General features: G+C 37.4%; 8 protein-coding genes across 8 annotated transcripts; 3 read left to right on the forward strand and 5 right to left on the reverse strand.

The window, feature by feature from the left end:
* Positions 1-533: 533 nt before the first annotated feature.
* Positions 534-3,141, reverse strand: RO3G_07090 (uncharacterized protein; the record flags this gene model as incomplete). The annotated part of the gene is made up of 4 exons (XM_067661680.1): positions 534-631; positions 689-2,179; positions 2,228-2,830; positions 2,883-3,141. The coding sequence occupies 4 exons, from the start codon at positions 3,139-3,141 to the stop codon at positions 534-536; spliced, it is 2,451 nt and encodes an 816-aa protein (XP_067517781.1).
* Positions 3,142-3,673: 532 nt separating this feature from the next.
* Positions 3,674-4,828, forward strand: RO3G_07091 (uncharacterized protein; the record flags this gene model as incomplete). Its single annotated transcript, XM_067661681.1, has 5 exons — positions 3,674-4,088; positions 4,145-4,386; positions 4,440-4,583; positions 4,636-4,771; positions 4,821-4,828. 5 exons carry the CDS (start codon positions 3,674-3,676, stop codon positions 4,826-4,828), a joined length of 945 nt encoding a protein of 314 aa, XP_067517782.1.
* A 1,545-nt stretch (positions 4,829-6,373) lies between these two features.
* On the forward strand, positions 6,374-7,514 carry RO3G_07092 (uncharacterized protein; the record flags this gene model as incomplete). Its single annotated transcript, XM_067661682.1, has 4 exons — positions 6,374-6,709; positions 6,763-7,255; positions 7,304-7,389; positions 7,509-7,514. The coding sequence occupies 4 exons, from the start codon at positions 6,374-6,376 to the stop codon at positions 7,512-7,514; spliced, it is 921 nt and encodes a 306-aa protein (XP_067517783.1).
* Positions 7,515-7,620: 106 nt separating this feature from the next.
* RO3G_07093 (uncharacterized protein) lies at positions 7,621-10,051 on the reverse strand (the record flags this gene model as incomplete). The annotated part of the gene is made up of 6 exons (XM_067661683.1): positions 7,621-9,176; positions 9,227-9,386; positions 9,441-9,651; positions 9,701-9,795; positions 9,965-9,984; positions 10,042-10,051. 6 exons carry the CDS (start codon positions 10,049-10,051, stop codon positions 7,621-7,623), a joined length of 2,052 nt encoding a protein of 683 aa, XP_067517784.1.
* Positions 10,052-10,648: 597 nt separating this feature from the next.
* Positions 10,649-12,662, reverse strand: RO3G_07094 (uncharacterized protein; the record flags this gene model as incomplete). The annotated part of the gene is made up of 10 exons (XM_067661684.1): positions 10,649-10,653; positions 10,716-10,877; positions 10,924-10,987; positions 11,036-11,189; positions 11,245-11,401; positions 11,487-11,805; positions 11,859-12,079; positions 12,131-12,329; positions 12,384-12,493; positions 12,548-12,662. The coding sequence occupies 10 exons, from the start codon at positions 12,660-12,662 to the stop codon at positions 10,649-10,651; spliced, it is 1,506 nt and encodes a 501-aa protein (XP_067517785.1).
* A 674-nt stretch (positions 12,663-13,336) lies between these two features.
* Positions 13,337-14,959, reverse strand: RO3G_07095 (uncharacterized protein; the record flags this gene model as incomplete). The annotated part of the gene is made up of 4 exons (XM_067661685.1): positions 13,337-14,214; positions 14,289-14,624; positions 14,674-14,815; positions 14,873-14,959. 4 exons carry the CDS (start codon positions 14,957-14,959, stop codon positions 13,337-13,339), a joined length of 1,443 nt encoding a protein of 480 aa, XP_067517786.1.
* Positions 14,960-18,766: 3,807 nt separating this feature from the next.
* Positions 18,767-19,945, reverse strand: RO3G_07096 (uncharacterized protein; the record flags this gene model as incomplete). Its single annotated transcript, XM_067661686.1, has 1 exon — positions 18,767-19,945. The coding sequence occupies one exon, from the start codon at positions 19,943-19,945 to the stop codon at positions 18,767-18,769; it is 1,179 nt and encodes a 392-aa protein (XP_067517787.1).
* A 2,134-nt stretch (positions 19,946-22,079) lies between these two features.
* RO3G_07097 (uncharacterized protein) lies at positions 22,080-22,301 on the forward strand (the record flags this gene model as incomplete). The annotated part of the gene is made up of 1 exon (XM_067661687.1): positions 22,080-22,301. The coding sequence occupies one exon, from the start codon at positions 22,080-22,082 to the stop codon at positions 22,299-22,301; it is 222 nt and encodes a 73-aa protein (XP_067517788.1).
* Between the last annotated feature and the right edge of the window lie 1,876 nt (positions 22,302-24,177).

The raw sequence follows: 24,177 nt of genomic DNA on the forward strand, positions 1-24,177 counted from the left end.
TTTAGAAAGGTTACACTTGCGTCAAACCGATGGTTATGATGGTCAAAAGCACACTTCACCTGAATAGTAAGCATAACAAGTGGAGCAAAATCAGTTGTATCCAACAATAAGGTATTCAAAATCAAAGACATCCAGATTCTACTCTATTACTGGGCGTATCAAGCGTGTCTGAGACAAATATGAAAAGAGATGCAAGCTATTGATTTTATAATGCATTATCCATCTATTCACAAAAAAAAAAAGATCAAGAAATGAAGAGAGTTAGGCCGAATGTTGAAAGTCAAAGTCAAATGTACCAATAATTTTATGGTTGGACTATTCTATATAAGCAAAAGGTACTGATACCGTCGCAATATGAAAAAACTAAAAGCTTTCATGATACATGATGATGTAATTTCGTTGGCTTTCGAGTTTGACACTTGATTCATTGATGTCTGTCAAGTTTAACAAGTAAGCATTGAGAGATGTTTATGTATGCTTTTTTTATTGTACAAAAAAATAAAAGGAAATTTCTAAATGTTTTTTAAAGTAAGCTACCAATCGATATTTGAAGGATCTTCTTGATCAGAATCATCTTCACTTGAAGAATCTTGAGCAATCACCATCGCCTTTCTATCAAGCGGTTTTCCTTCTAATAAAAAAAAACAACAGTCAGCTTTTTAAAACAGAATCAGCCTGCCTATCTTACCTAAGCCTTTAGAAAAGTAATCTAATAAGGAAGGAAAGTCGACTTGAGGAGGGTTTATGATGTTGTCTTCTATCAGCACGTTATCTGTTACTTCAACAGTTGATGCCATTGTCATCTCTTCCTCAGCATCCACATCCATTGCAACTACTGTTGAATCTTTGGGTTCAATACGAAGAGCCATAATAGAGCTCATGAAGGTATCAAACAAGTTTTCTACTTGAGGCAAAACATGGCTAGGTGCAGATAATCCTGCATCTCCTTCTTCCTTTCGTCTTGCCTTTGTTTCCTTGCGATTGGCTGACATGGCTTCTTCACGCATCTGCTGTGCTGTTGTCAGTCGAAGGCGAGCTTGTTCTTTTGTTTCACGCTCATCTTGACGAGTGCCGTACATTTCGTTCAATAGATTACGCTCTACAGGCGTTTCAAGCGAGACCGTGTTCTCCTGTACATCGGCTACTTCATTTTTATCCTTTATGGCTGAGGATTGTAAAGAATATATAGACATTTCATACTTGTTATTAAGGCAAACAATGTTACTCGAACCAAATGATTCATCTTGCTCCTTTGGAAGCCATGTGACAGCTAAACAGGTATGATTATACTGCTGAAGAGCAACAGGGATGTGTGATTTGGGATCAAAGAGAATAAGACGAGATTGGTTGGCACGGTGTGCGTTGCGGACAATGGCAAAATGGTTGGAAGTCGTGTCAACGGCAAAGTGGTCTACAGAAATCTTGTAGCTCCACCAGACCTTACAAGTCAACAGATTCCAAACATACATGTAAGACGCCGTGATCACGACCATGAAGGGGCAATTGTCACCCAAAAAGCTCAGCTTTTCGATACGTTCAGAATTGGGTTGGGCCAAGACGGCTTGGATAGAATTCAGATAAGGGTCCCACAGGGTGACAGTTTGCCCAAAGCCAACAGCCAACATACTGCCATCCTCAGAAAAGGCTGCGGTTCTAGCTTCACTATCATGATAAACGCCAACCGAACGACACATCCATGCAGCTTCCGTCTGAGGTTGAGCTGAATTCAAATTCCAGACCTTGAATGTTTTGTCTTGAGAGGTGGTGATGGCCATAGGTCCCCGTCGAGAGATAGGATTAAAGACGAGTGAAGTGATAGGTTTTGTATGAGGGTAATCAACACGGGTGTGTAGCTTGTAGTCTTGGGTATCAGGATCCCATCTCCAGAACTTCAAAAACAATTCGGGTGTTGTCACCTTGTCGTCTCGCATGTCTACCGTCGCCATCCATTCTCCACTGGGCAAAAAGGCCACATGCATCACATGGGCATTGACAATCTCTTTTTCAGCCGCACGAACCACACGATTCATGGGGACCACCTCCAGATCCATGACATGACTGTCTGCATTTGCATTGTAAAACTGTATACTTCCTGGAACACCATTCATGACCAAATGATGATTACGGGGTTCAACTACAAGGCCAGTCGTAAGATGGTTTGAAGAAGGATTCACTTGAGCTATAAAACTGTTTAGAATTTGCAAATGATGATGATCCTCAAACTTACCATACTGAAGTCCTTGAATGACTTGTTCAATAGTCTGTGTGATACTGTTGACTAAACGAATCGAATTATCATCCAATCCGATACAATAAAATCTATTGTTTGGAGAGATCGTGATAAAGTCGATGCTACCACCCATTCTAGGCAAGAACTGTTTGTGACCTGTCTCAAGTTGCCAAATGACCAAGACAGCTTCTTCACCACCAGACATCAAGTAAGAACCATCTACCATGAAGGTAAGACAACGTACAGGTAAATGATGCCAGTGATATACAGATCGAATGTGATCGCTTGTGTCGTTTGAATTGTAATTCGCAATCTGTGTGATTCTTCCGGATCGATCACCTACTGCTAAGATAGGTCTGTCCGGATGGAATTTAAGCACAGTAAGGTGTTCTACAAAGACATGTTGAATGACTTGAGTGGGTGTGACGTCTTCCCTATCTTCATTCACAGGCCAGACATAGGCTGTATATCGCCCAGCAAATGAGAGCCACTTGCCATCCTTGGTGATATCAATTGAGGTACAGTCTTTGAGTGAATAGATCTGGCGCATCAAAGGCTCCTCTCCAAATGTATAACGATAGACAGTTGAATTATTTTCTTCTAATATATCCTAATCAATAACCACATAAAGCACAAAACCTGGCTTTCTTACCATCCTTTGTTTTCACAACAATATAGGCATCATTGGGAGTTTCTTGTGAAATCACCATGTATTCTATGGGCGATCTTATGTGATATGTCTTCAACAGGATATTATCGTTGTAATCCCACAACTTGATCGTTCCGTCTAAACTAGCCGTGTACAATTGAAGATGATTCTTTGGGTTCAATATCACACAAGTCACTTTATCCGAATGTCCTCCTGCTAAAGCTGATTGGGAAAGAACTTTGACAACAGCACCTGTAGCCATACTGTATACCTTTACACTAGAATGTACACTTGTGAAGAAATATCTATTGTTTACAGTTATCAGTATTTATTGTCTACATCTTTTTTTTTTCTTCTTTTTACTTTGAATCTTTAGTGAATTCAACAGGATATTGCGAAATGTTACCACCTGCAGTTTTTGACAAAACAATCTTGTTGGGTGCTTCATTCTTTGTGGAGGAATTCTCGGCAACAGTTACCTTTTTTGTATGAACTGAAGGCATGATCTATGTATATTGTATGATGTATAAATTGGATTAGAGCAGTAGGATCTAAAGACGCTTTCTTCTGTTATTTGTAAGTTGAAGAGTATTAAAAGAGAGAGAGAGAATAAGCTACTGTGAACTGAAGCTCTTTTCTAACTGTAGTAAAAAAAAAAATTGTCAAGTTTGATTTTTTTTTTCTTGTAATGCTCTCGGAGTCAAAAATTTTGTTATTGTGACGGCTCTCAGTCACAATCGCTACAAAGAGAGAGCGAAAGGTAAGCTAAACAACCTTCCAACTTTCTTTTCAAAATGTCTCTTGTCCCCGATTATAGCAGTGATTCCGAAACTTCTGATACTGAACAACCCCAAAAGCAGCAACAGCCTCAAAAGAGGTCACTATCATCTTTACTTCCTGCACCTAAAGCCAAAAAATCAGTTGTATATGTTGACCTTCCAGAAAATGTAGATGATGAAGAAGAAAACAAGCCAGCAAAGCGAGCAAAAACAACATCAGGATTTAGTCTTGCTGATTTATTGCCAGCACCAAAAAACAATACAAAGCCATCTCTGGCTGTAACAGATAAATCACTAACACCTCATTCATTAATGAAGAAACTTAAAGAAGAGAAAAAAGAAGTTGTACCTAAAAAGGAGGAGAAGGAAGAGGAAGAAGAAGAAGAGGAGGAGTTACCGAAGAAGTATACAGGGTCTTTTTTCCACATTGGTAAACAAAAGAAAAAGGAAAGAAAAATAGTAGATATTCAATGCATTTGTGTTTAGGTAAAGAGTTAATAGATGAGCCTATTGCTGAAAACAAACCAAAACCAGTTCAAACTACAACTGGATTAGTCTATACAGTTGAAAAGCCCAAAGAAGTGACAGCTGTTGATGCATATGAATACGATCCCAATGCCATGTACTCTACAGACCCATCTGCATATCATTATTACCAACAACAGCAGCAACAACAGCAGGAGGAGGAAGAGTATGATGAACCAGAGGCCAATGGCTCTCTAGACGATGTAAATTGAAAATAGTTTTGTTTTAAAAAAGTGTTAACATGACTTTTTGATAGCTGCAACATATTGTAGGTCATCGTATGAGAGGAGATCACAACATTCAAATCAAATCTGTTAATCAGTCAGACATGCTGCCTAGTGAAGAATGGCGGGCTACACACGCGTTAACACAAGCACCTAAATTTGATGATGGCATCAGTGTAAGTTATTTATGGGTCATTATAGAATATATTCCAATTTATTTTCTGCTAGTTGACAGCAAGTAAATTACAATTGAAGAAGAATAACATTATGGCGTTAGCAGCCCATGCAATCAATAACAGAGAAAAGCTGGATAATATGTTTGCTGAACAAAAGAAAACAAGGCGCGATGCAGCAAAGAAATATGGTAAGATGAATGCGATCATTATTCTCACTGACTCATGTAAAATAATTAGGCTTTTAATCAAATTGCACGTTTGTAACTATAAAAATAAAAAAAAAAAAAAGAAGCAGACAATCCTCGTCTTTTATTCTTTTTTCAAATGAGTCAAAAAAACAATAGGAGCCTTTGACATTAAGCCGATCTTGTTTACTGTGATGATGTTGTATAAAAACAACGAATATATAAAAATAGTTTTATAAACATAATAAAAAGCAGAATTGATTGACATTTATGCTTGATGACAGCATTTAGATGAACTCAATATCTGAATGCAATTGGTGTCATCATACCAAACATATATGCATAGTTCTTTCCATTTTACTAAACAATCAATGTCATTCTGAATGACATGCTTTGATTACTTCCATATTTATATCAATAAAATCATTATGTGACATAGGGTCATGTACTATGCAGCTACGAAACAGAACGAGTATGATTCATATCCTATATTAATTGATATTGGCCTCTTGAGCCTAATTTTGATGTTGGTACTGTTCTTGTGATATATCTGCAATGTTATCATTTCTTTTTTTAAATTATATAGAGTTGTGCAACTGTGACAAAAGAGCTGTGGCGTTTGAAGATAAAGACAGAAAAAGTAGATATTTACAACTAAACATAAAGTCTTTATGAATGGAGCCAGCTACAGCAATTACTGTTATTCATAATGAAAAGTCATCCTGTGCTGATTAAATCAGAAAGTGGGCTTAAAGTCATAGTGAACTCTTTAAGGAGATGGACCCAAATGAGGGAAGGGTATGATAGGGTACATGCCCAAGAAAGTCTTTATCTTCACAAAAGATGACTATTTAGGAGAAATTTGGTATACTCTTGTTTTTCTTCAAACGACTTGATTTATGAAACAAGTGGCTTTTAAAAAGATGCCAATGGAGAACTATGTCATATTTGCATGAACTGAGTATGTTTTATTCTTCTTACAGCTTAGCATCTTGCAGCTCATATCAGATCAACATGTTTATTTAAGCCAAGATAGTAACGATCTTTCAATACAATCTCCTTAAACGATTCATATAAGGAGAAGATGAAAATGAATAGGCGCTTTATGTAAATTACAAGATAGACTTTAAATAAGTGGCGCACTTTGCAGATGATTTCTGTAGGCTTGCGATTACTATTGGCTACGATGTAAAAATATACGTGTGAGAAATAAACAATGAAACAATATATTTGCTTAAAAAAACGTTGTACAAGGTCATATCCAGCAATTTCAATCAAATATGTTCATGAACAAATCGCATCTTAATAGGAACACAGAATCTCTGTTGGTAGGCAGAATCAATTTACTTTTGTGTGTATCCAAAAAAAAGGCAGGATTTGAAAGGAGAGTATACGGAGTACTCTTTAAATACAATAACTTTATTTAATCATGAACAATCCTGTTTTTAGAATTATGCTTTTAACTAAAACACACAAGCAAAACATAAATAAACAAAAAAAAGGAGGTGGGTGGAGGGAGGGAAAAAGGAAGGCCAATTACTTTCTTTCTCTTTCTCTCTTTCTCTCTCTCTCTCTCTCTCTTTTTCTCTTTCTCCTTTTTCTCTCATGTTCCTTTATGATACTCGTTCGATGGACAACGCAGCTGAAACTTCCAATCGTACAAGATGCCTTCGTGAAGACGAAAAGACAAATAGGTGTACAGCAGTAGAAGAGCCTTTGGGAGATGAAGAAAATTCGATTCATATTCGACTGATACCTAATGTTGGAACCACCAATCGATGTTTTGTATTTGATGTCATTAATCGTAAATTAGTTGCTGGAGGACCTAGTGTCAAACTGGGCCGATATTCTGACCGAGCAGTGATTTCCAACCGATTGTCTTTTAAGAGTAAAGTAGTCAGTCGATATCATGCAGAAATATGGGCAGGAGAAGACAAGAAGGTAAGGAAGTGAAGCATGAAAAGGAGAAGACACCAACGTCTTGTTTTGGACAGTTGTATATCAAGGATACTTGTTCATCCAGTGGCACCTTTGTGAATCACGTTCGTCTATCACCTGCCAATTCAGAAAGCACACAACCTCAAGAAATCGTCGACGGGGATCTTGTTCAATTAGGAGTGGATTACAAAGGAGGCCTAGAACCCATGTACCGGGCAGTCAAGATGCGTTTGGAAGTCAACCGTCGGGAATGGCGAGAGACTTGCTCAAACACCTACAACTTGACCGCCTTTCAACAGCTTAAAAATCAGCTGTCAGATGCAACAAAGCGAGAAGATATACAAGAGTGCTGTATCTGTCTTTATTGTATTGCACCCTTTCAAGCTTTATTTATTGCTCCTTGCTCTCATGTGTATCATTATAGGTGTTTGAGACCTTTGCTCCAGCAGAATTATCCTGGCTTTTCTTGTCCGCTTTGTAGAACGTATTCAAATTTAGAAGATAGTGTGGCTGTAGAAGAAGAGGAAGTTATGCATATGCTTGGTTTAGGTAAAGTTCATATTCCTTTCGTCTTTATTTACTCATGTATTTTTAAAGAAGAAGATGGAGAAGAACAACCTAATGAAGTCAGAGGTGGTGGTCATCAACGTGAAAAAACAGTATTTGATGAAGAAAATCAAGAGGTATACATAAATCTCATGAAACAATCATCATCACTCATAAAGCAATAGCCAATAGCCATGGCGCAATCTCTTGCATTTTTAAATCAGAGATTATCGGAAGAAGGATTATTATAGCATAGATATAATTTGAACGCGAAATACATTATAGAAAAAAAGAGATTTAAATTATTAATATTATTTGTTTTTTGTATAAACACATATACAATCTTCTTTTTACTATCTTTAGCATCTTTATTCTTGTTCTTCTTGAGCCTTTCTTGCAGCATCTGCAGCAGCTTGGTTTTCGGTAGATCTCAAGACAAGATGCTCAGGTGTTGCTTCGGGTATGGCATGAAATAAACGTTCACACAATGATCGCTTGTCCTTTTTGTTCAGCAACACATTAAGTGAGTTTTTACCCTTCCAAACCGGCAAGATGAGCGATCCAACAAATTCTGCTTGCTTGCAACTCGCTTCATCCAAATAAGCAATACAGCAACCAGGCGTCACTGCATTTAACTTGGCTCGGCTCGATTCTAAAAAGCGATCGACAGTGGGGAATGCCTCGACAAGCAAGACACGAAGCTCGTCTAGATTGACCTGAAGACGACGTTGATGAGACATGACGGCATCCAAAAGAGGCAAACCTTCAGAGGTCAAACGGAAAGGTGAGCCAGCTTCGACAGGAGATGATTGACGAACAAACAGTCTGACACCCGTGTTGACGGTCTGAAGACGGCTAAAGTCCTTCGATTCGAGCACTTTTTTAATTGCACTAGATACAAAGTAAAGACTGCGACCCTTGGCATTGTTTTCGGATCGTAGCAAGAATTGGTCACGAGGGAAACTAGCATCAAGACCATAGAATTCAGTAATATCCTTCAAGTCTTCTGAATCAGAAGAAACCAATTCAAAGGGTGCCTCTTTGATACCAGGAACATCTCTCTTTGGTTTACCCTCAAATGGTTTAGCCTCTTCTTCCTCCTCTTCCGTCTTTGCTTTCTTTGTATTGTTTTCTTCAGGATCATCATGGGGAATTGAGCGTTTGACAGGGATCGCTTCCTTGCTTTCTTCTTCTAAATCCGTCTGAGCCACGTCCTTTCCTTCCATTTTCGCAAGATGGATGCGGTCCGCAGCTGTCAAGGGCTCGACCTTTTCAAATACAGCGACAAAGAAACCACCCGTGTTTTGCTGATGAGGATAGATACGAAGACATCGCTCTAGATGCATTTCATCTGCCTCCGCCTGAGTCGGTGGGAAAGCTGTGAGAGGGAATCGCTTGCGCAACTTCTCATTGACCTCCTCAAAACAATTGACGAAATGACCTTCTTTATCCGTCACCTTCCATGTTTTCAATCCAGGCTTTCGCTTCAACTCGGGCAGCTCATTTGAGACATCGATCAATCGAATCGCTCCCTTGGTCTGACGAAGGACCTCGGCCACGACCGCTTCATTTTCAACTGGGTTAAAGGAACAGGTAGAATACACGATGCGACCACCCATCTTGAGCAGCTGACAACCGCGAGCAAAGATTTGAACCTGTGTCGTGTGAAGTTGAAGGGCGGCCGCAGGGGACCAATTATCCCAAATCTTTTCGTTCTTACGAATCGTGCCGTCACCGCTGCAAGGAACATCACACAGCACGCGATCAAATTGCCATGGAGTGGATGTGTCGGGTAAGCGGATGTTGGGGAATTGAGAACCGTCATGGTTGGTGGCCATGAAGCATGGGGATTGTAGGCGCTTGGATTGATGGATCAGCATATGGCTACGTTTATAATCTGCATCATTGGCTACAACAAGACCCGCTTTTATATGATATAAGTTATGTTTTCTAGTAGCTTCTGTATTATCTTACTTGGCATTTCGTTCAACTTGTCGTTTGAGTGGACGGCTTCAATAATCTGGGCTGTTTTTGAACCTGGTGCTGCACACATATCCAATACCCATTGATGAGGCTTAATGTCCATTAATAAAGGAGGCACCATACTTACTGCTTCCTGTCGACTCATATTGCCCTGCATGAATAAAATCAGTCTTTTTTATCACAGTATCTCTTTTTTTTATATTACAGCTTCTGTTTCAGTCACAATAAACTTGTGAAACTCTTGAAATTCAGGCGATTTCTTGACAACCAATCGAGGTGCGTTGACTTGCCAGGCAAACTGTTCAGGATAAAATGGCAATGGCTTGGGTGGTTCAATCTTGACACCGTCAATAACAATATTCTGTAATTTGGGAACATAATTCTTTTGAACAACATTCAAAATCTCCAATGCAGTTCTATATTTTAATCAATCAACAGTCCTATCTTCTCAGTTTGGAATCTTACGTTCGACTACCGGTAATTCTAAAGGTGGTGGGTAAGATCGTCTTGATGTATTCATAAAACTCTTCAAATTCTTCTTCAGATAAAATATTTTGAGTCTAAAAACGACCATCATTATACAGTTACAATCTATGTATATTACGACTTGCCTTGTAATAGGTTTTGAACTTTTCATTATCTCTTTCTATTTCTGCAAAAGGTTTACGCTCATCAAAATATTTTTGTTTTGGCTTTTCTTCAGTGGATTGTTGTTCACTATTAGTCTACATAACTATTGAGGATCTTGCCTATTATTTTCAAGTATTCTTGTACCTTATTTTTACGTCCTATGCGTCTTCTTTTACTGAATCCCATTTTTATAATAGATTGAACAAGAAAAACTTTTTGACAGATCTAAAAAACCTCGAAATTTTTTTTTTATGGAGATGGATAGTTTTTAAATAGCCGCTCATTGAGCCACATAAAGATGCAATGATAAAAGAGATTTATTTACAAAATTATACATTAAATTCATTGTCTAGTTGCAAATGATTATTGCTATTAATATTTCTAGGTATTTCAGTCGATAGATCATTATTGAACATGTCACCCTTCTCTTCTTGATTTTTCGTTTTTATAACAATGGCTACACCGTCATTATCACTATCAATATCAAGATCCATGTCTTCCATGTGATTTGCATCGTTCACATCCAAATCTTCAATGTCTGCTTCTTCTACCACCTCTTCTGTTTCCACAATTTGCTGAAACAATTTATTCTATTTCTAAATCAGCAAACAGACTACACTAGAACAATATCTATACCTTTTTCCCCAAAATGTTATCCATCAATGTTTCTTCTATTGTATTCCTTATGACAACCGTATGGACATAGGTTTGTTTCGACTGCGTCATTCTGTGGATTCTCGCAACCGCTTGATCCATCGTAGCTACAGGGTGATATGTTATAAATCATACTACAATAGATACAATTCAACCAAATAAAGAAAGAAGTTTTCTTTTGTTTCTTTTCCTTTACCTGGATTCCACCAGCGATCCAAAATGACCATATGATTTGCTCTTTGTAAATTTAAACCGATACCACCTGCCTTGAGTGACATTACCATCACTCGCATCGTTGGATCATGGTTGAATCGTAATAAACCCTGTCTACGATGATAAGTGGATAACCCACCATGATCTAATAGAGATGAGTAAATAGGTTATCTGGGATCGAGTGAACTTACATAATTGACATGGGATTTTTGAGGAACTCAACGCTTCACTGGCTTTGACAATAAGATCCACAAACTAGCATCCTATGCGTCAAACACAGTCATTCAATCATTGTACACATACCTGTGAAACTACCACCACTTTATCCGCTGGATTCGATGACAAGATGTCTTTTAGAAAATGGACAAGCCATGATATCTTGGTGGAATGCTTCATAAATTTCAATTTTTGTAATTGTGATACATCCACTGGTTGATCCAATTCACCAAACTGTTCACTATCGTAGATGCTCAGCACTTGCTCTCTATCCTATATCTGTCATGCTATTTTACTAGTAACTTTCAATCAAGCCCACCACCTCTTTATATTCTGATAGTGTTTCTTCAGGGTTCACCCTTTCTCTCACTACCACCTCTTCACTTTCATCTGTATTGTTCAGCCTGTCAATTAAATCACTTTCTGCTCCAGATTGTGCCATTGGAATCAAGTCTGGAAATTTGTCAAGCAAAATCATATGATGCCCACACACTACTACAGTTAGATAAACCTCCTACTTTTTATTCTCTGACCTAACCTTGTTTTAATCTCAAGTAAAGAATGGCTGTGGTTGCAAATGTCGTATATGCTTCACCTTGCCTTCGTGTGATGGCTATCTGCGTATACAATAATTTCTCTAAATATTCATACAAGGCTCGCTCTGATTCAGTGAAATCCAATATAATTCGATTCTCTTGCCTGGGTAACAGGATGGATTCTTCGTGCAAGATTGAAATATTTCTGCGAATCATGTGTAACTTGAGTAATTCTGCAATGTATTCTTTGTCTGCTTTCATTCTTGGGTTGATTTCCACTTTTAGAAATGCAAAGATGGGATATAGCTCTGAAATGTCATTCTATTCAACGAATAAGTTATACTATGCGTGTGTTGGTATGTATCACACTTTACTTGTAAAGGAGTGCCGGACAAACACCATTTGAACTTTCCTCTTAATTCAATCACGGCATCACTCAACATGGTTTTAAGTGCTCTCACTTTATGAGATTCATCCAAGACGATTCTATACCAATCAATATGATACAGTGGGCAGTTGGGATCTCCGTTGATGAACTTTTTATATTCCAATCGAACACGATCATATGTGGTGATGATAATTCGAAAATGAGGTTCTATAAAGTGGAAATGTCAGTCAAAATGTATTTTAATGCTAGCTGATTTACGGTCAATTAGTGAAGCATAGTCTTCCTGATAGACAAAATAAGGTACACTTCCATATTCTGTCTTTGTTCTAATCTCTTCCGCCCATTGATCTCCTACCGCCCTTGAAGGAACAACAATCAAGCTACAAGCATGAATGTTGATCCGTGGTTGTTGTCTAAGGATAACAGTTAACGTCTGTAATGTCTTTCCTAATCCCATCTACACAAAATTGCAAGTTTAATTGAGTAGATTGTATTTTTTTTTTTTTCATACATCGTCTGCCAAGATGCCTCCACGGTATGCCTTTTCCATATAAATCATTCTTTCGACACCTTCTTTTTGGTGAGGTCGTAATTCAACAGAAGGTCTTAAGCTGGCATGAACTATAGAAAATATAAATTAGTCAAACTCTAGTCAGACAAGTATCTATTTCATACCAGCGTTCAAGTTTAGCTTTGGAAATAGCTCAGTGTCTTCCAAGGTGGTGACAATGATTTGATCCTTATCCCTTAACCAGCTTGTCTCTTCCACGTGATGATATATTCCACCCATATCAATATAAAAATAATACACGGTTTGTTGTTCCCACATGTCTGGAAATTCTTCACAAAGACGAGCTAGGATGCTAGAAAGATTTTCGTGAGAATGAGCGTGAATCTTGACAGGTCGCGCTTCAATCGTATTTTTAACAGATAACCGAATGATGTCCAAATACTCTCCTTCTTCACACTTTTCACAATTAGGAAATCCATTGTGTGGCATGTTGTTTGTATTACTACTGCTTATAAAAAAAAAAGGGGGACGAAAAAGAATGGGGATGCGCGCACAAAAAAAATTCGCGTTTTTTTATTGTATTTCGTGAGAATAAATTAAGGAATTCAAATCATTTATCAAATTTTGGTAGATGGAATCTTTGACGTTTTCTAGAGATTGATCGGTTTCAATCAATTTGATGCCTAATCTTCCACCTGCCCACCTTGCTTGGTATATCATTAAATTAAACTTGACTGTGCCTTGCTCCATCAAGACTTCATCTTGAGAATAGGTATATTCACACCTCAATAAAAACGGTTCCATCAAAGTATATTTTACATTGATCTTGGTCAACACCTGTTCAACATAATTTATCATATCATTGGCTGGTATCTTGAATAAATGTCTTCTATTAAAATTGAATAAACTCTTTGGGTTGTGATGACTCGCTGTCTTGGATCCTATGTCGTACGTTAGCTCCTAGAATAACACAACCCGATGAGCCTACCTTCGTGTTCTTCAACAAAACGGGCATGGTTCGTCTTTGGGTGCTGTTGTCGATAGCTCAGTGAATTGGATCTCAAGATGTTCATTGTTTTTTGCTTGAGTGACACATCAACATGGTCAATGGATTCATGACTTCGACTGGGTAGCATAGCACCCAACCTTTTAGCCGCACTCTTACTACGTTTCAACAGATTACTTGACGATGACTTGACCGAGCGATCACCGACTGTGCTGTGATGGGCAGGTGCAGCCCAATCCTCTGAGTCCTTTTCAAACTGCTGTCGCCTGTGGGAGGGTGCGACGCGTTCAGTCTTTCTTCGCATCACACTTGTCGTGTCTTTGCTTGACTTGGAAAGTGAGGTACTAGCGGATCGACCGATTTGCACCGGTGATTGATATCCTTCACTTTCCAACATTTGGATCTTTTCATCCAACTCTCTTCGTTCTTTTACCAAGTAATAAATTGAAATCAGTGGGTTATACATGGCCGGGAGTGTTTGTGGATCATCTTTTGGTTTAGTACTTCTTTTCACAGACGTATTTCTACGCCATCGTGAAAGTGAGTTGCTGTTTTCATACGTGGTATGCTGCTGATGATAATTTTGATCAATTTGTTGAGCTGCGTATTGATATTCAGGAGATTGAATGATTCTTTCCAACTTGTACTCAATTCTTTCAGGTGATCCCAGACCAAATCCTTGCATACCTTGAATGACTTGTTGATCGATTTCATGAAGGGGATGACGGTGTGGCAAATGGTTTGTGATCATGTCATCATAGCCTTTGTTCATCCATGGATGACTGATCACAAATGATAATGTCTCTCTTTTATTTGGATCTACAACTAATATCTTGGATAACAAGTCAACACATTCTACTTTATGATGAGTATACTACGATTTACTTTAAATTATTTACCTCTGCTGAGATGACCAGGATAGTCTACTTGTCCTTCTTTAATTTTTTGATGTAATGCAGGCAAACTCGTATCATCAAAGGGCACCCTTCCACAAACAAGTACGTAAAGCACAACACCAAAACTCCATACGTCAACCTCTGGACCTGTATAATGCTTTGCTTGTAATAATTCAGGAGCAGCGAAATAAAGCGAACCACAAAATGTGTTTAATAATCTTCCAGGTGAATAAATATTGGAAAGTCCGAAATCAATAATCTTGATTTCTTCATTTTTTGTTATTAAAATATTTTCGATCTTCAAGTCTCTGTGTACAATTGAGTTTCTATGACAATAGTCTATTTATAAAGTGAATACATACGATAGTAGGTATACTTGCTGTCTTACCGAGTGCACTCGCAATCTGTCGTGCAAATTTCCTTGCCAACTTTTCTCTTAATTTACCGTGACTGATGATATAATCCAATAATTGACCTCCTTCAATATATTCCAAAAACATATAATAGCAATCACCTTGCACAACCCACTCCTTCAATTGACATATATTTGGATGACGCAATAAATGCATAATAGCCATTTCTCTTACTGTTCTTTGTTCTCTTTCTTTTGGTGTATCCTTTGGATCCTTATTGTTGTCATCCAAACCAGGTAAATCAAGGTTAATTTTTGGCATAATTTTAACAGCGTACTATCCATCTCTGGTTAGTTCAATCTATATCATCATCATCATTAAGGCTTACCAGATGATGATCCTTTGGTGATAGTGACTCGGCTAGTTTAACTGTTCCCATACTACCAGAACCCAGTGTCTTTTTATAAATCACATAATTACCAATCTGTTGTACTTGATGTCTTTGACTTGGCTTGCTTTTTTGTACTTTTTTTTCTGTAAACTGTACAGGTTGTAAGGTTGATGGAGCCATGGTCATCTCCTCAAAATAATAATAAAAAAAAAAGAAAAAGAAAAAAAGGTGTTTTAACTCTTGTACTTTTTTTTTGGTTCAACAATAAAAAATGACTTTATTTGGAAACTTCCTTTTTAGTATTTACATGCTTTATGGATAAATTGACTCTTTAATGAACTATAACCATCTAAAAGCTGTTTATGCTTTTCTGTCTTTATTATTTATTTGCATGTATGTATGTATCCATAGTGGTTGATTTCTCTTCTTATTGAGTTTTAAAACAAAAATAGGTTTCAATGTTCATGCAAGACCAATAAACACAATAAGGCAAAAGACATTTGCTTATTTATGAATCCGAAAATAATTAATCAAGTTATTCATTTTTGCATACCTGTTGAGAAACTTGAAACTTCTTTGCATTAAAAAAAGTGAATACCTGTTTACCAGCTGCTTCTATTTGCATCTATTCATTCACTTTAGTATGAAGCTGTAGTACAAACATCCAGTATGTACCATACAAACAAAACAATCTTTTCTTTCTTGGCAAACAACGCATTTTTTAACAAGAATTCCTATATAAATAACAAGCGGCGAATAAAATAAAATGTACAATACATCAAATAGAACAAAAGGAACTTGATTTAAAGGGGTACTTTCTGAATTCACTAAAAAAGAAATCTTGTGACTAAGGATGAGCTTTAGCATTAAAAGTTGATAAGGAAAGTAGGCTCTATTCGTTGTCGATTCCTTATTAAGAAATTTTGTATGACCACAGTAAATAATATATTCTGTTGTTCATTACATTTGCATTTTTGGTCCTTTCTTTAGATATTTTATAGTACGAAATTAAAGATGAAAATGAGTAGAAGTCTACAAAGACTAAATGATCTAAACTCTTATTTGTAAAGGAAGGCGTAATCTTTGGATGTTGTACTTTGTTGCGATCGAAATGGATATTAAGTAGAAACCCACCATATGTGTTGATAGTTTTTTTTTTTTTTTTTTTTTTTTTTGAAAATATAAGATGTCGCGTGTGGATGTGTATGAGAAATTTGTAAAAGACGACCCCTACTACTCACTTTTTGTATTTCCTCTACAAAAATAAAGAAAATAAATAATTGTTTCTCTTTTTCTTTCATACTATCAAAAGCACACTTTTATACCAAATAATAAGTGACTTTGAGTTTTAGACGTGATCGATCGATCGATCATATGGAGATTGGATAAGTTAGGAAGTACTTTGGCTTAGAATAAGGTATAATGACGATAGATGACGTAGTTATGTCCTTTACCTACACTTCACTCACTTACTGAAGAAGGTAGTAAGGCATCATGAGTTAAATTGGCATGATAAAGCAAGAGAAAGAGGATTTACTTGATTTAAATTATAAGATTACCTTGTATTTCCATTTTTGGAAATGTACTCCACATAGTATATATAAAAAAAAATACGAAACAGCTTAAGGTTCGAAGTAAATTGTTTCTATTGTAAAACAACAGGTGCGATACTCGGCAGTAGAGTCGTAGAATATTTGAGGATATGCTGTTGTAATTTAATTGATGCTAGCACGCATTATATTTTTTTATTTTCAATGAAAATTTTATTAAGCTCTAGAAGAATTTTACCTGCTTTTACTGTCAATCTTGATCAATCAAATGAAAAGTAACCTTAAACAAGACAGTGATATTCCTTCTTAATTAGTGAATATTAATAATTATCTAGCAAGCTACTTGGCGCACGACAGGTGGAAGACTGCCTGTATATATAGATTTTCTGCAGAAAAGCTTCATAATAGCATCAGTCAAAAAAAAAAAAAAAAAAAAAAAAAAGGCTCACAGATACCATCTGCATTTATAGGCTTTTATGTATCAGCAGACTTCACATTTCAAATAATAACTGTCACTGTATCAAACACATTTGTAAAAGTAAAGCAAGAAGTTTTTATAACGACACTACTTTGGATTGTGTTTATATTGTAGAATTTTATTGTTTAAGATATGATCTAAGTTTGTCTAAAGAATTGTTTAGTTGCACTCTTCTCTCCTCAAGCCTTCTTGCAGCTTCTTTAAATGATACACGCTCATCTTCTGCTTTTCTCTTTACGTCGTTGTATATTTCATTTCTTCTACTGAAGAAACGAGAATCTTTTCTCTCTTTCCTCCAAGCTGTACCGTATTTTTCTTCCAAATATTGAACTGATGGGTTCCCACCCAAACCCTCACTATACTCTCTCCAGACATCAGTAACTGAGACAATTTCTCTGTTCATCTTTTAGAATGCTTGTATTTCCTCAGGTTCGGCCGGTTGCGCTTGTCCAGTAGGAGAGGGCTCAGTCAAAACTGTTAGAAACAATGCTCCAGAATTTGCTGAAGAATTAAAATGAGCATTTCCAAGTGTAAAGAAATCACCAAAGATTTGATTTATTTTTTTAAATTCTGCTTGTTTAGGATAGGGGGTTTTAGGTAAAAGTAGTATAACAACAAAGATAAAGAAATACTGTTAGAACTTGGTATCTCTTTATTAAGTTAAGATAACTAAGATTGAATATTCTAAATTCTAGATGTAAAAAGTGAGAGTATTTATAGACATGATACGGATAAAGAATTAGGACAGATTTATGGTCAATTCGACAGAATAGATGATTACTATTTCTAATTATTAGTTTAGCCTGTTCCTAGCTTGTATTGTCAATTATGCTATTGGGATGGTTTCAGATAGCTCTGGATGTAGGACTATTTAGGAGATGGTACGGATGAATATAAAATCCTCTAGTTCCGTGATTGGATATTATGGCTAATAATAATATCTCAGTTAGGATAAATGTTTACATGACTAACGATGATCCGGTAAGTAATTGTCATTCCTTATTCAACATGCTCATATCATCAATAAACTATATTACAACCATGTCATCTTATTTGACTATGTGAAGTTAATATGAATAAAGCTTAATATAAAAATCTAATCAAGGTCTTTTACTGACCTGTGTTGGGAATAGTGTTATAAATGGTTCCAAGTTATGTCAACATACTATTCAGGATCATATCCGATTCCTTTTACTAAAATAAAGTGACTATGATCTTATATATCCTTAACATTATCCTCCACCAGATTCAACAATGCCTTGTTGATTCGGCATAAAAGTGAATAGGTATGCGTATGAAATGTCTAATCAATTTGGTAGATCATTTTCATGCTAAATTGTGGGGTAATTTACCGCGACTATCTTTGTCCATGATTTTTTATTATTATTATTATTATTATTCCTCTATTAGATACGAGAATACAAAAATAAGTCATATGATTGCTTAATCTTCTTGTTTTTATTGGTCAGCGAAATAATATATAAATAAAAATAATGTAATAAATGATAGATTGATCTTCTTTGAGCGAAGTAAATAATATATATATAAAAGGGAGAAGGGGGGTGGGGAAATCATATGACTTATTTTTGTATTCTCGTATCTAATAGAGGAATTCGAGTGACGAATAAATTCTACTAGAATTTGATGAGATACTCGAATACAAAAATAAGTCATATGATTGCTGATCCAGAGTAAAAGTAATAAATGTGTTAATTGCCAGGTAAGTCTTCAATTTGAATTAGAGTGCTGGTGAAGTCAAAAAGGGAAAGGTGTTCACGACGGTAGTGGTTTTCAAAAACCTGTGAGTTGGACCAGTTACTCGTGGTGACAACATCTTCTCGTGGAATACCCGAGGCAAGAGCCAGAGAGGAAGCAATAGACCGAACGTTCACCCTAGGCTCGCTAGTTGACTTGCGGAGCAAGCAAGAAAGCCAACCTTGGATAGTGGCAGTTTGTAAAGGGTTGTTGGGGGCAATTGAGTTGAGAAAGAGAGCCGTGGAGGAGCAAGAAGGGCGACGCTTGGAAAATGAGATAAATGTTTGGACGGGACACAGAGTTGGGTTATTGTTGTGTGCTACCACTTGAAAAGATTTGATAATGCGTCGGCCACGACGCTTCTCCTTTGGATTATGTACCTCCAAATACAACAAACGATGATCGGCAGACAAACGAACAGAGCTAGCGGGAATACGATGTAGGTCAGAAGGTCTGAAAAAGCAAGTGACACCCAGAAGAAACGCCAGTTTTCCTTGTAAAGATGCTAATGAGTAATGACTATTATTCAAGTTAGACAAGTAAGTAAAAGTGGGAGTCAAATCAATAATAGGTCGGTGTAGTCGAATAGGAGGGGCCTGTGCCGATAAGCGTAGAATAAAGTTATTGAGTGTTTGATCAGTGCTTAGAGAACGAGGGTCTTGATGCAGCTGTGTAACAGTGGCCCGAAACAATTGGATGGTGGATAACGCATAGTTATATTGCTTGTACATGGTACTAAGGAAATTGATTAACTGGAGGTTGGTAAAGGTTGTATCGGGAATTAGATGAAATGTAGCCCAATGTAAGAATAATATTTGTCCACGATGATACGAGCGGTTGGTACTGCTGTCTAGTGTCAAATGGTGAGTTAATATAAGTTGTGCATCCTGATTGAGTTGAGGATGGTTGAATTGGTTACTGATAATTTCCATACGGCGAGTCTCCAATTGTTGTTTGAGTTCATTGGATAAATTGCTGATGGTGAAGGTAGTCTGATTGACGTGGTTGGGTGGAGGAGGATTGGTGGTGCTACACTCAAGGCCTGAAGGACTGGAAACCAAATTGCGGTCTTCCAGTAAGGCGTCACCATCGTCACCAGAGACAATTTCTCTTGTATGATCTTGTGTAAACATCGTGTTATCAGATTCCACGGTGGGTTGAGATATGGGAAATGAAACTGATTCCAAGGAATTGTAAAGGCGTCGGTCGCAAGACTGCCCGGGTCTGGGAGCCATGATACGTACCTTTTTATTTGCGTGGTGTTCCGATCCGCAAATAGGTCTACGTCGTTTCGTCCCCAAAGTTGTTGAACATGATTGAATATTGGTCGTCGAAGCATCCAATTGTTCTTCTGATACGGTCGTCTGGACTCGAAATCTGCTATGTTGTTGGCGATCCCTAGTACATGTGTTAACTGAATCGTGATCCCTCGTATCAAGCACCATTTTCATAGATCGGTTGCTAGCTTCATCAGCGGTAGTGACCTCGTTCCTCCCTGCTTGTTCATGTAGGCCATGGAGGTGGTATTGTCCGTGCGAATCAATAGTCTCATGTTGTGGAGGTGAGGATATGTTCGTAGTGCTAGAAAGGCCGCTTTCAACTCTCTCCAGTTGATCGACATTTGTGCTTCTTGGTGCGTCCAGTGTCCATGGGCGGTGTGGGGTGGTTGGTGTGGTATTGTGAGACTGCATCCCCATCCCGTGTTGCTGGCGTCCACATATATAGTTTGTTGAGGTGTTTGTGGGAGAATGCTCTTCCCGTTCCACAGTTGTAGGTTTCGTTGCCACCAACGAAGTCCTTTGATACATTCCATTGGTAGTGGTTGTTTCCTGTCCCAGTCGTTGAGGGATTGTACCGACTGATTCTTCATTCGGAGCAGATGTTGAGCATACAGTGGGTGGAAAAATGGTTCCAATGTTTTCAACTTGCAACTTTAAAGCTTTACATCTTTTGAACCACAGACGGTAGCGGCTCACAAAAACATGCATTTTGTAGCGCCTTTCAAGCTAACATCAGTGCAAAAAAATTTTGCTTGTACTGTTGCACAATCGGGAAAAATTAAGACTAAATACAAAAACCGACATTGGAACCATTTTTCCGCTACAACTGTAGATAAGTTTATTTGCTAATTGGTGGAGCTTTCACTGGAGTTTTTTGGCTAATTATGAGTCATACTGTTCCGACTATCGCCGAAAAAGGCTACGTGACTTATAAAATTAATTTATCCCCGGTCAAATATTTTTCTTCCTTTTCTTTCTCCATATATCGAAGCTCTAGGGTATCACTACACATATGGTTTGCACTCTCTCTAAAAACAAGCAAGAAAGCATCAAATCGTTGGCTTTACAGAACAAGCCATACTCAGTGATAATGGAACGTATTCCAAACTTAAAAAATCTACCTTAAGCAGATATGCCAACAAGTTTTCTCCTGGTAGAGTAACAGCAAACCCTGTTAGAAAGGCTGTTCTAAGCGTTACCACCAAGTCTTATATACGTAAGCAGATTGTTAATGGTACCCTCAAGACTGCAAAGTCTGTTCATAAGTACCTAGTATGTATTGGTCACACTATTAGTTACTCAGATACCATTAAGGTTATGAAAAGCATGAACTTCCATGCTAAAATAAAGGTAAAAGAGCCTTTGTTGACTAAGATTCAGAAAGCAAGACGACTAGCATGGGCGGAAGAGTACAAAAACTGGACAAGCGATGACTGGAGACGTATGGTATTCAGTGATGAAACAAAAGTTAATGTTTATGGCTCAGATGGTTGCAAGTACTATTGGAGTCGACCTGATGATAAACTTCAACTCCATCATCTCGACTTAACAGTTAAAGGAGGGGACGATAGCATTATGGTATGGGGTTGTATTACCTATGTGTCATGTTTTGACATGTCAATAAGATAACAGTCTTATCAATCTAAGCTAAATCTTTACAAATGAGTTTGAATAAGAATAGATCCTGATAATTACCAACTGCCCTGAACAGCCAAGTTTCACTTTCATCTCAACAGTTGATTATTTACATCAGTTTATAAAATTTTTCTTATACATGTCAAATCATATCGGTCGTAACTATCTCTTGTCATTTAATCTCAGGTCTTGCCCAAACTAATATAAATAGCCTTGGAATCTTTCTTTAATAAAAGTATTCGACTTTAGAACTATTGTTCGGTCTCGTTAATTCTTCTTTGTTCATATTTTTATACTTAAAATACTTCACTATGACGGACCTGGTTATGCATGCTGGATTAGTGAAGACGCAATGAAGGCTTCAGATTACGTGGGAATACTTGGTACAACTCTTATGGATAGCCTTGAGTACTATGGTTACCATCCTCAGGACATCTATTTTCAGCAGGATAACGATCCTAAACACACGTCTAAGCTAGCTAGGCAATGGTTCAAGGAAAATAACTTCAAGTATGATCATACCTTCAACTGGCCTTCACAAAGTCCAGATCTAAACCTAATAGAGCACGTCTGACACCATCTTAAGCTCAAGTTAAGTGCCTATGATACTAGGGCAAAGGGTGTGCATGAACTATGGAATCGCGTTGAAAAAGAGTGGTCTACTTTTACAGCAGAAGGCTGTAGGAGATACATACAGTGGCCGTCAAAATTGGTCGCATGTTTTCATATTTTGCCTATACAGACTACCTTCTACTTCATTTTTTGGCGTATTACAGTGATATATACACCATTCGAAAGAGCAAACTCTGGAGAATTAGCTAGTAGCACAAACAGTGCCGTAGAGCAAATATATTGGTAATAATGAGCCCTCAAAGTCCGACGGTACATGCGACCAATTTTGACGGCGTTTATAAATAACATAATATAGTCACAAAAATGTGGCTTAATTGTAAATTTTTTTGATTTTTTTCCTCTCGTTCTTCTTTCATCGTATTATTATTTACATGTAAGTGTTTCTTTGTTAAATTGCAGCACACCATTAAGACATTATACCATTGCAGATCCGACATGCGTGCAATTTCAAATGACAAAGTAAACAGCATCTACTCATTACTGAGATCCAAGAAGTCAAACAGCAAAATAGCGAAAAAAGTTGGTGTTAGTCGTACCACTGTTCAGAAGTACCGCTCATCTCTTAAGATGAGTGGAAATGTTAATGAAGCTGGCCGGCCATATCTAATTAGTCAACGCATGGTGAACTACATCCAGAGATTAGTGATGTATCCATCATTCATAACTCGATATGAAAACAGTATTAATAAGCTACATGATAAGATGCTGCGTAATTGGACGGTTAAACTATATTAAATCCAGGAACTAAATCACAGTCAGCCGCAGTCAATCATATACGAATATTCTATGACAAATATAACAATAGAAGAACACGTAACCCTTATCTATTTGTCATCAGCTATATCATACTCATTAATTATTAATCCATGACATGAAATATTACCCGTGTATGAAAAGTATAAATAGAGTACAATTTTCTTATTAAATAAAACAATCTCTTTATCGAGTCTCGTCCTCTCTTGTTCCTTTTTATTCTTGGATAAATCAATTAGTCACCTTAGGAAGAAAAAATAATGCTGTAGAGATTCAAAAAGCTCTAAAAGAAGAATTTGGAATGTCTGTAAGTGACAGTACAGTGCGCCGCGTTCTTAAAAAAGCTGGCTTTATAGCATTTGTCAAGCCTCAAAAACGTTTGCTACGTAGCCAAAACATCATGAAACGTCTTCAATGGGCCAAATCGCACCAACATTGGACTGTGGATGACTGGAAACGGGTCATATTCTCAGATGAGACTAAAGTAAATCGTTTTGCATCCGATGGAAAGACCTATGCATGGAAACTACCTCATAATGAATTGAACTCGCGACATGTACAGCAAACCGTCAAGCATGGAGGCGGCAATGTCATGGTCTGGAGCTGCATTACATGGGAAGGAGTTGGGTGGATAGTTGATGTAGATCATCGTATGAATAGCGAAGGCTACCTTGAGGTCCTAAAAGATGACTTACTCCAGACAATGAAAAGCTATGGCTTGGATTCCTCCAGAGTAGTGTTTCAGCAGGACAACGATCCAAAGCATACATCAAAGATAGTGAAAGAATGGATCAACCAGCAGCCATTTGAAGCATTGGAATGGCCTCCTCAGTCCCCGGATTTAAATCCCATAGAGCATATGTGGGCTCATTTAAAGAGAGAGCTATTTCATAGCTATGAGGCACCACCAACTAGTATGCATGGGCTATGGGAGCGTATAGGTCAAACCTGGTATGCCATTTCTAAAGAAGAATGCCAGAAATACATCGAAAATACAGTGACCCACAAAATTGTCCCAATGTTTCGTAATTTTCTCTTCTAGAGCTTGTAGAACCATAGTTATT

The sequence above is a fragment of the Rhizopus delemar genome, genomic scaffold (assembly GCF_000149305.1).
Source record: "Rhizopus delemar RA 99-880 supercont3.5 genomic scaffold, whole genome shotgun sequence".
In the NCBI taxonomy this organism is placed as follows: Eukaryota; Fungi; Mucoromycota; class Mucoromycetes; order Mucorales; family Rhizopodaceae; genus Rhizopus; species Rhizopus delemar.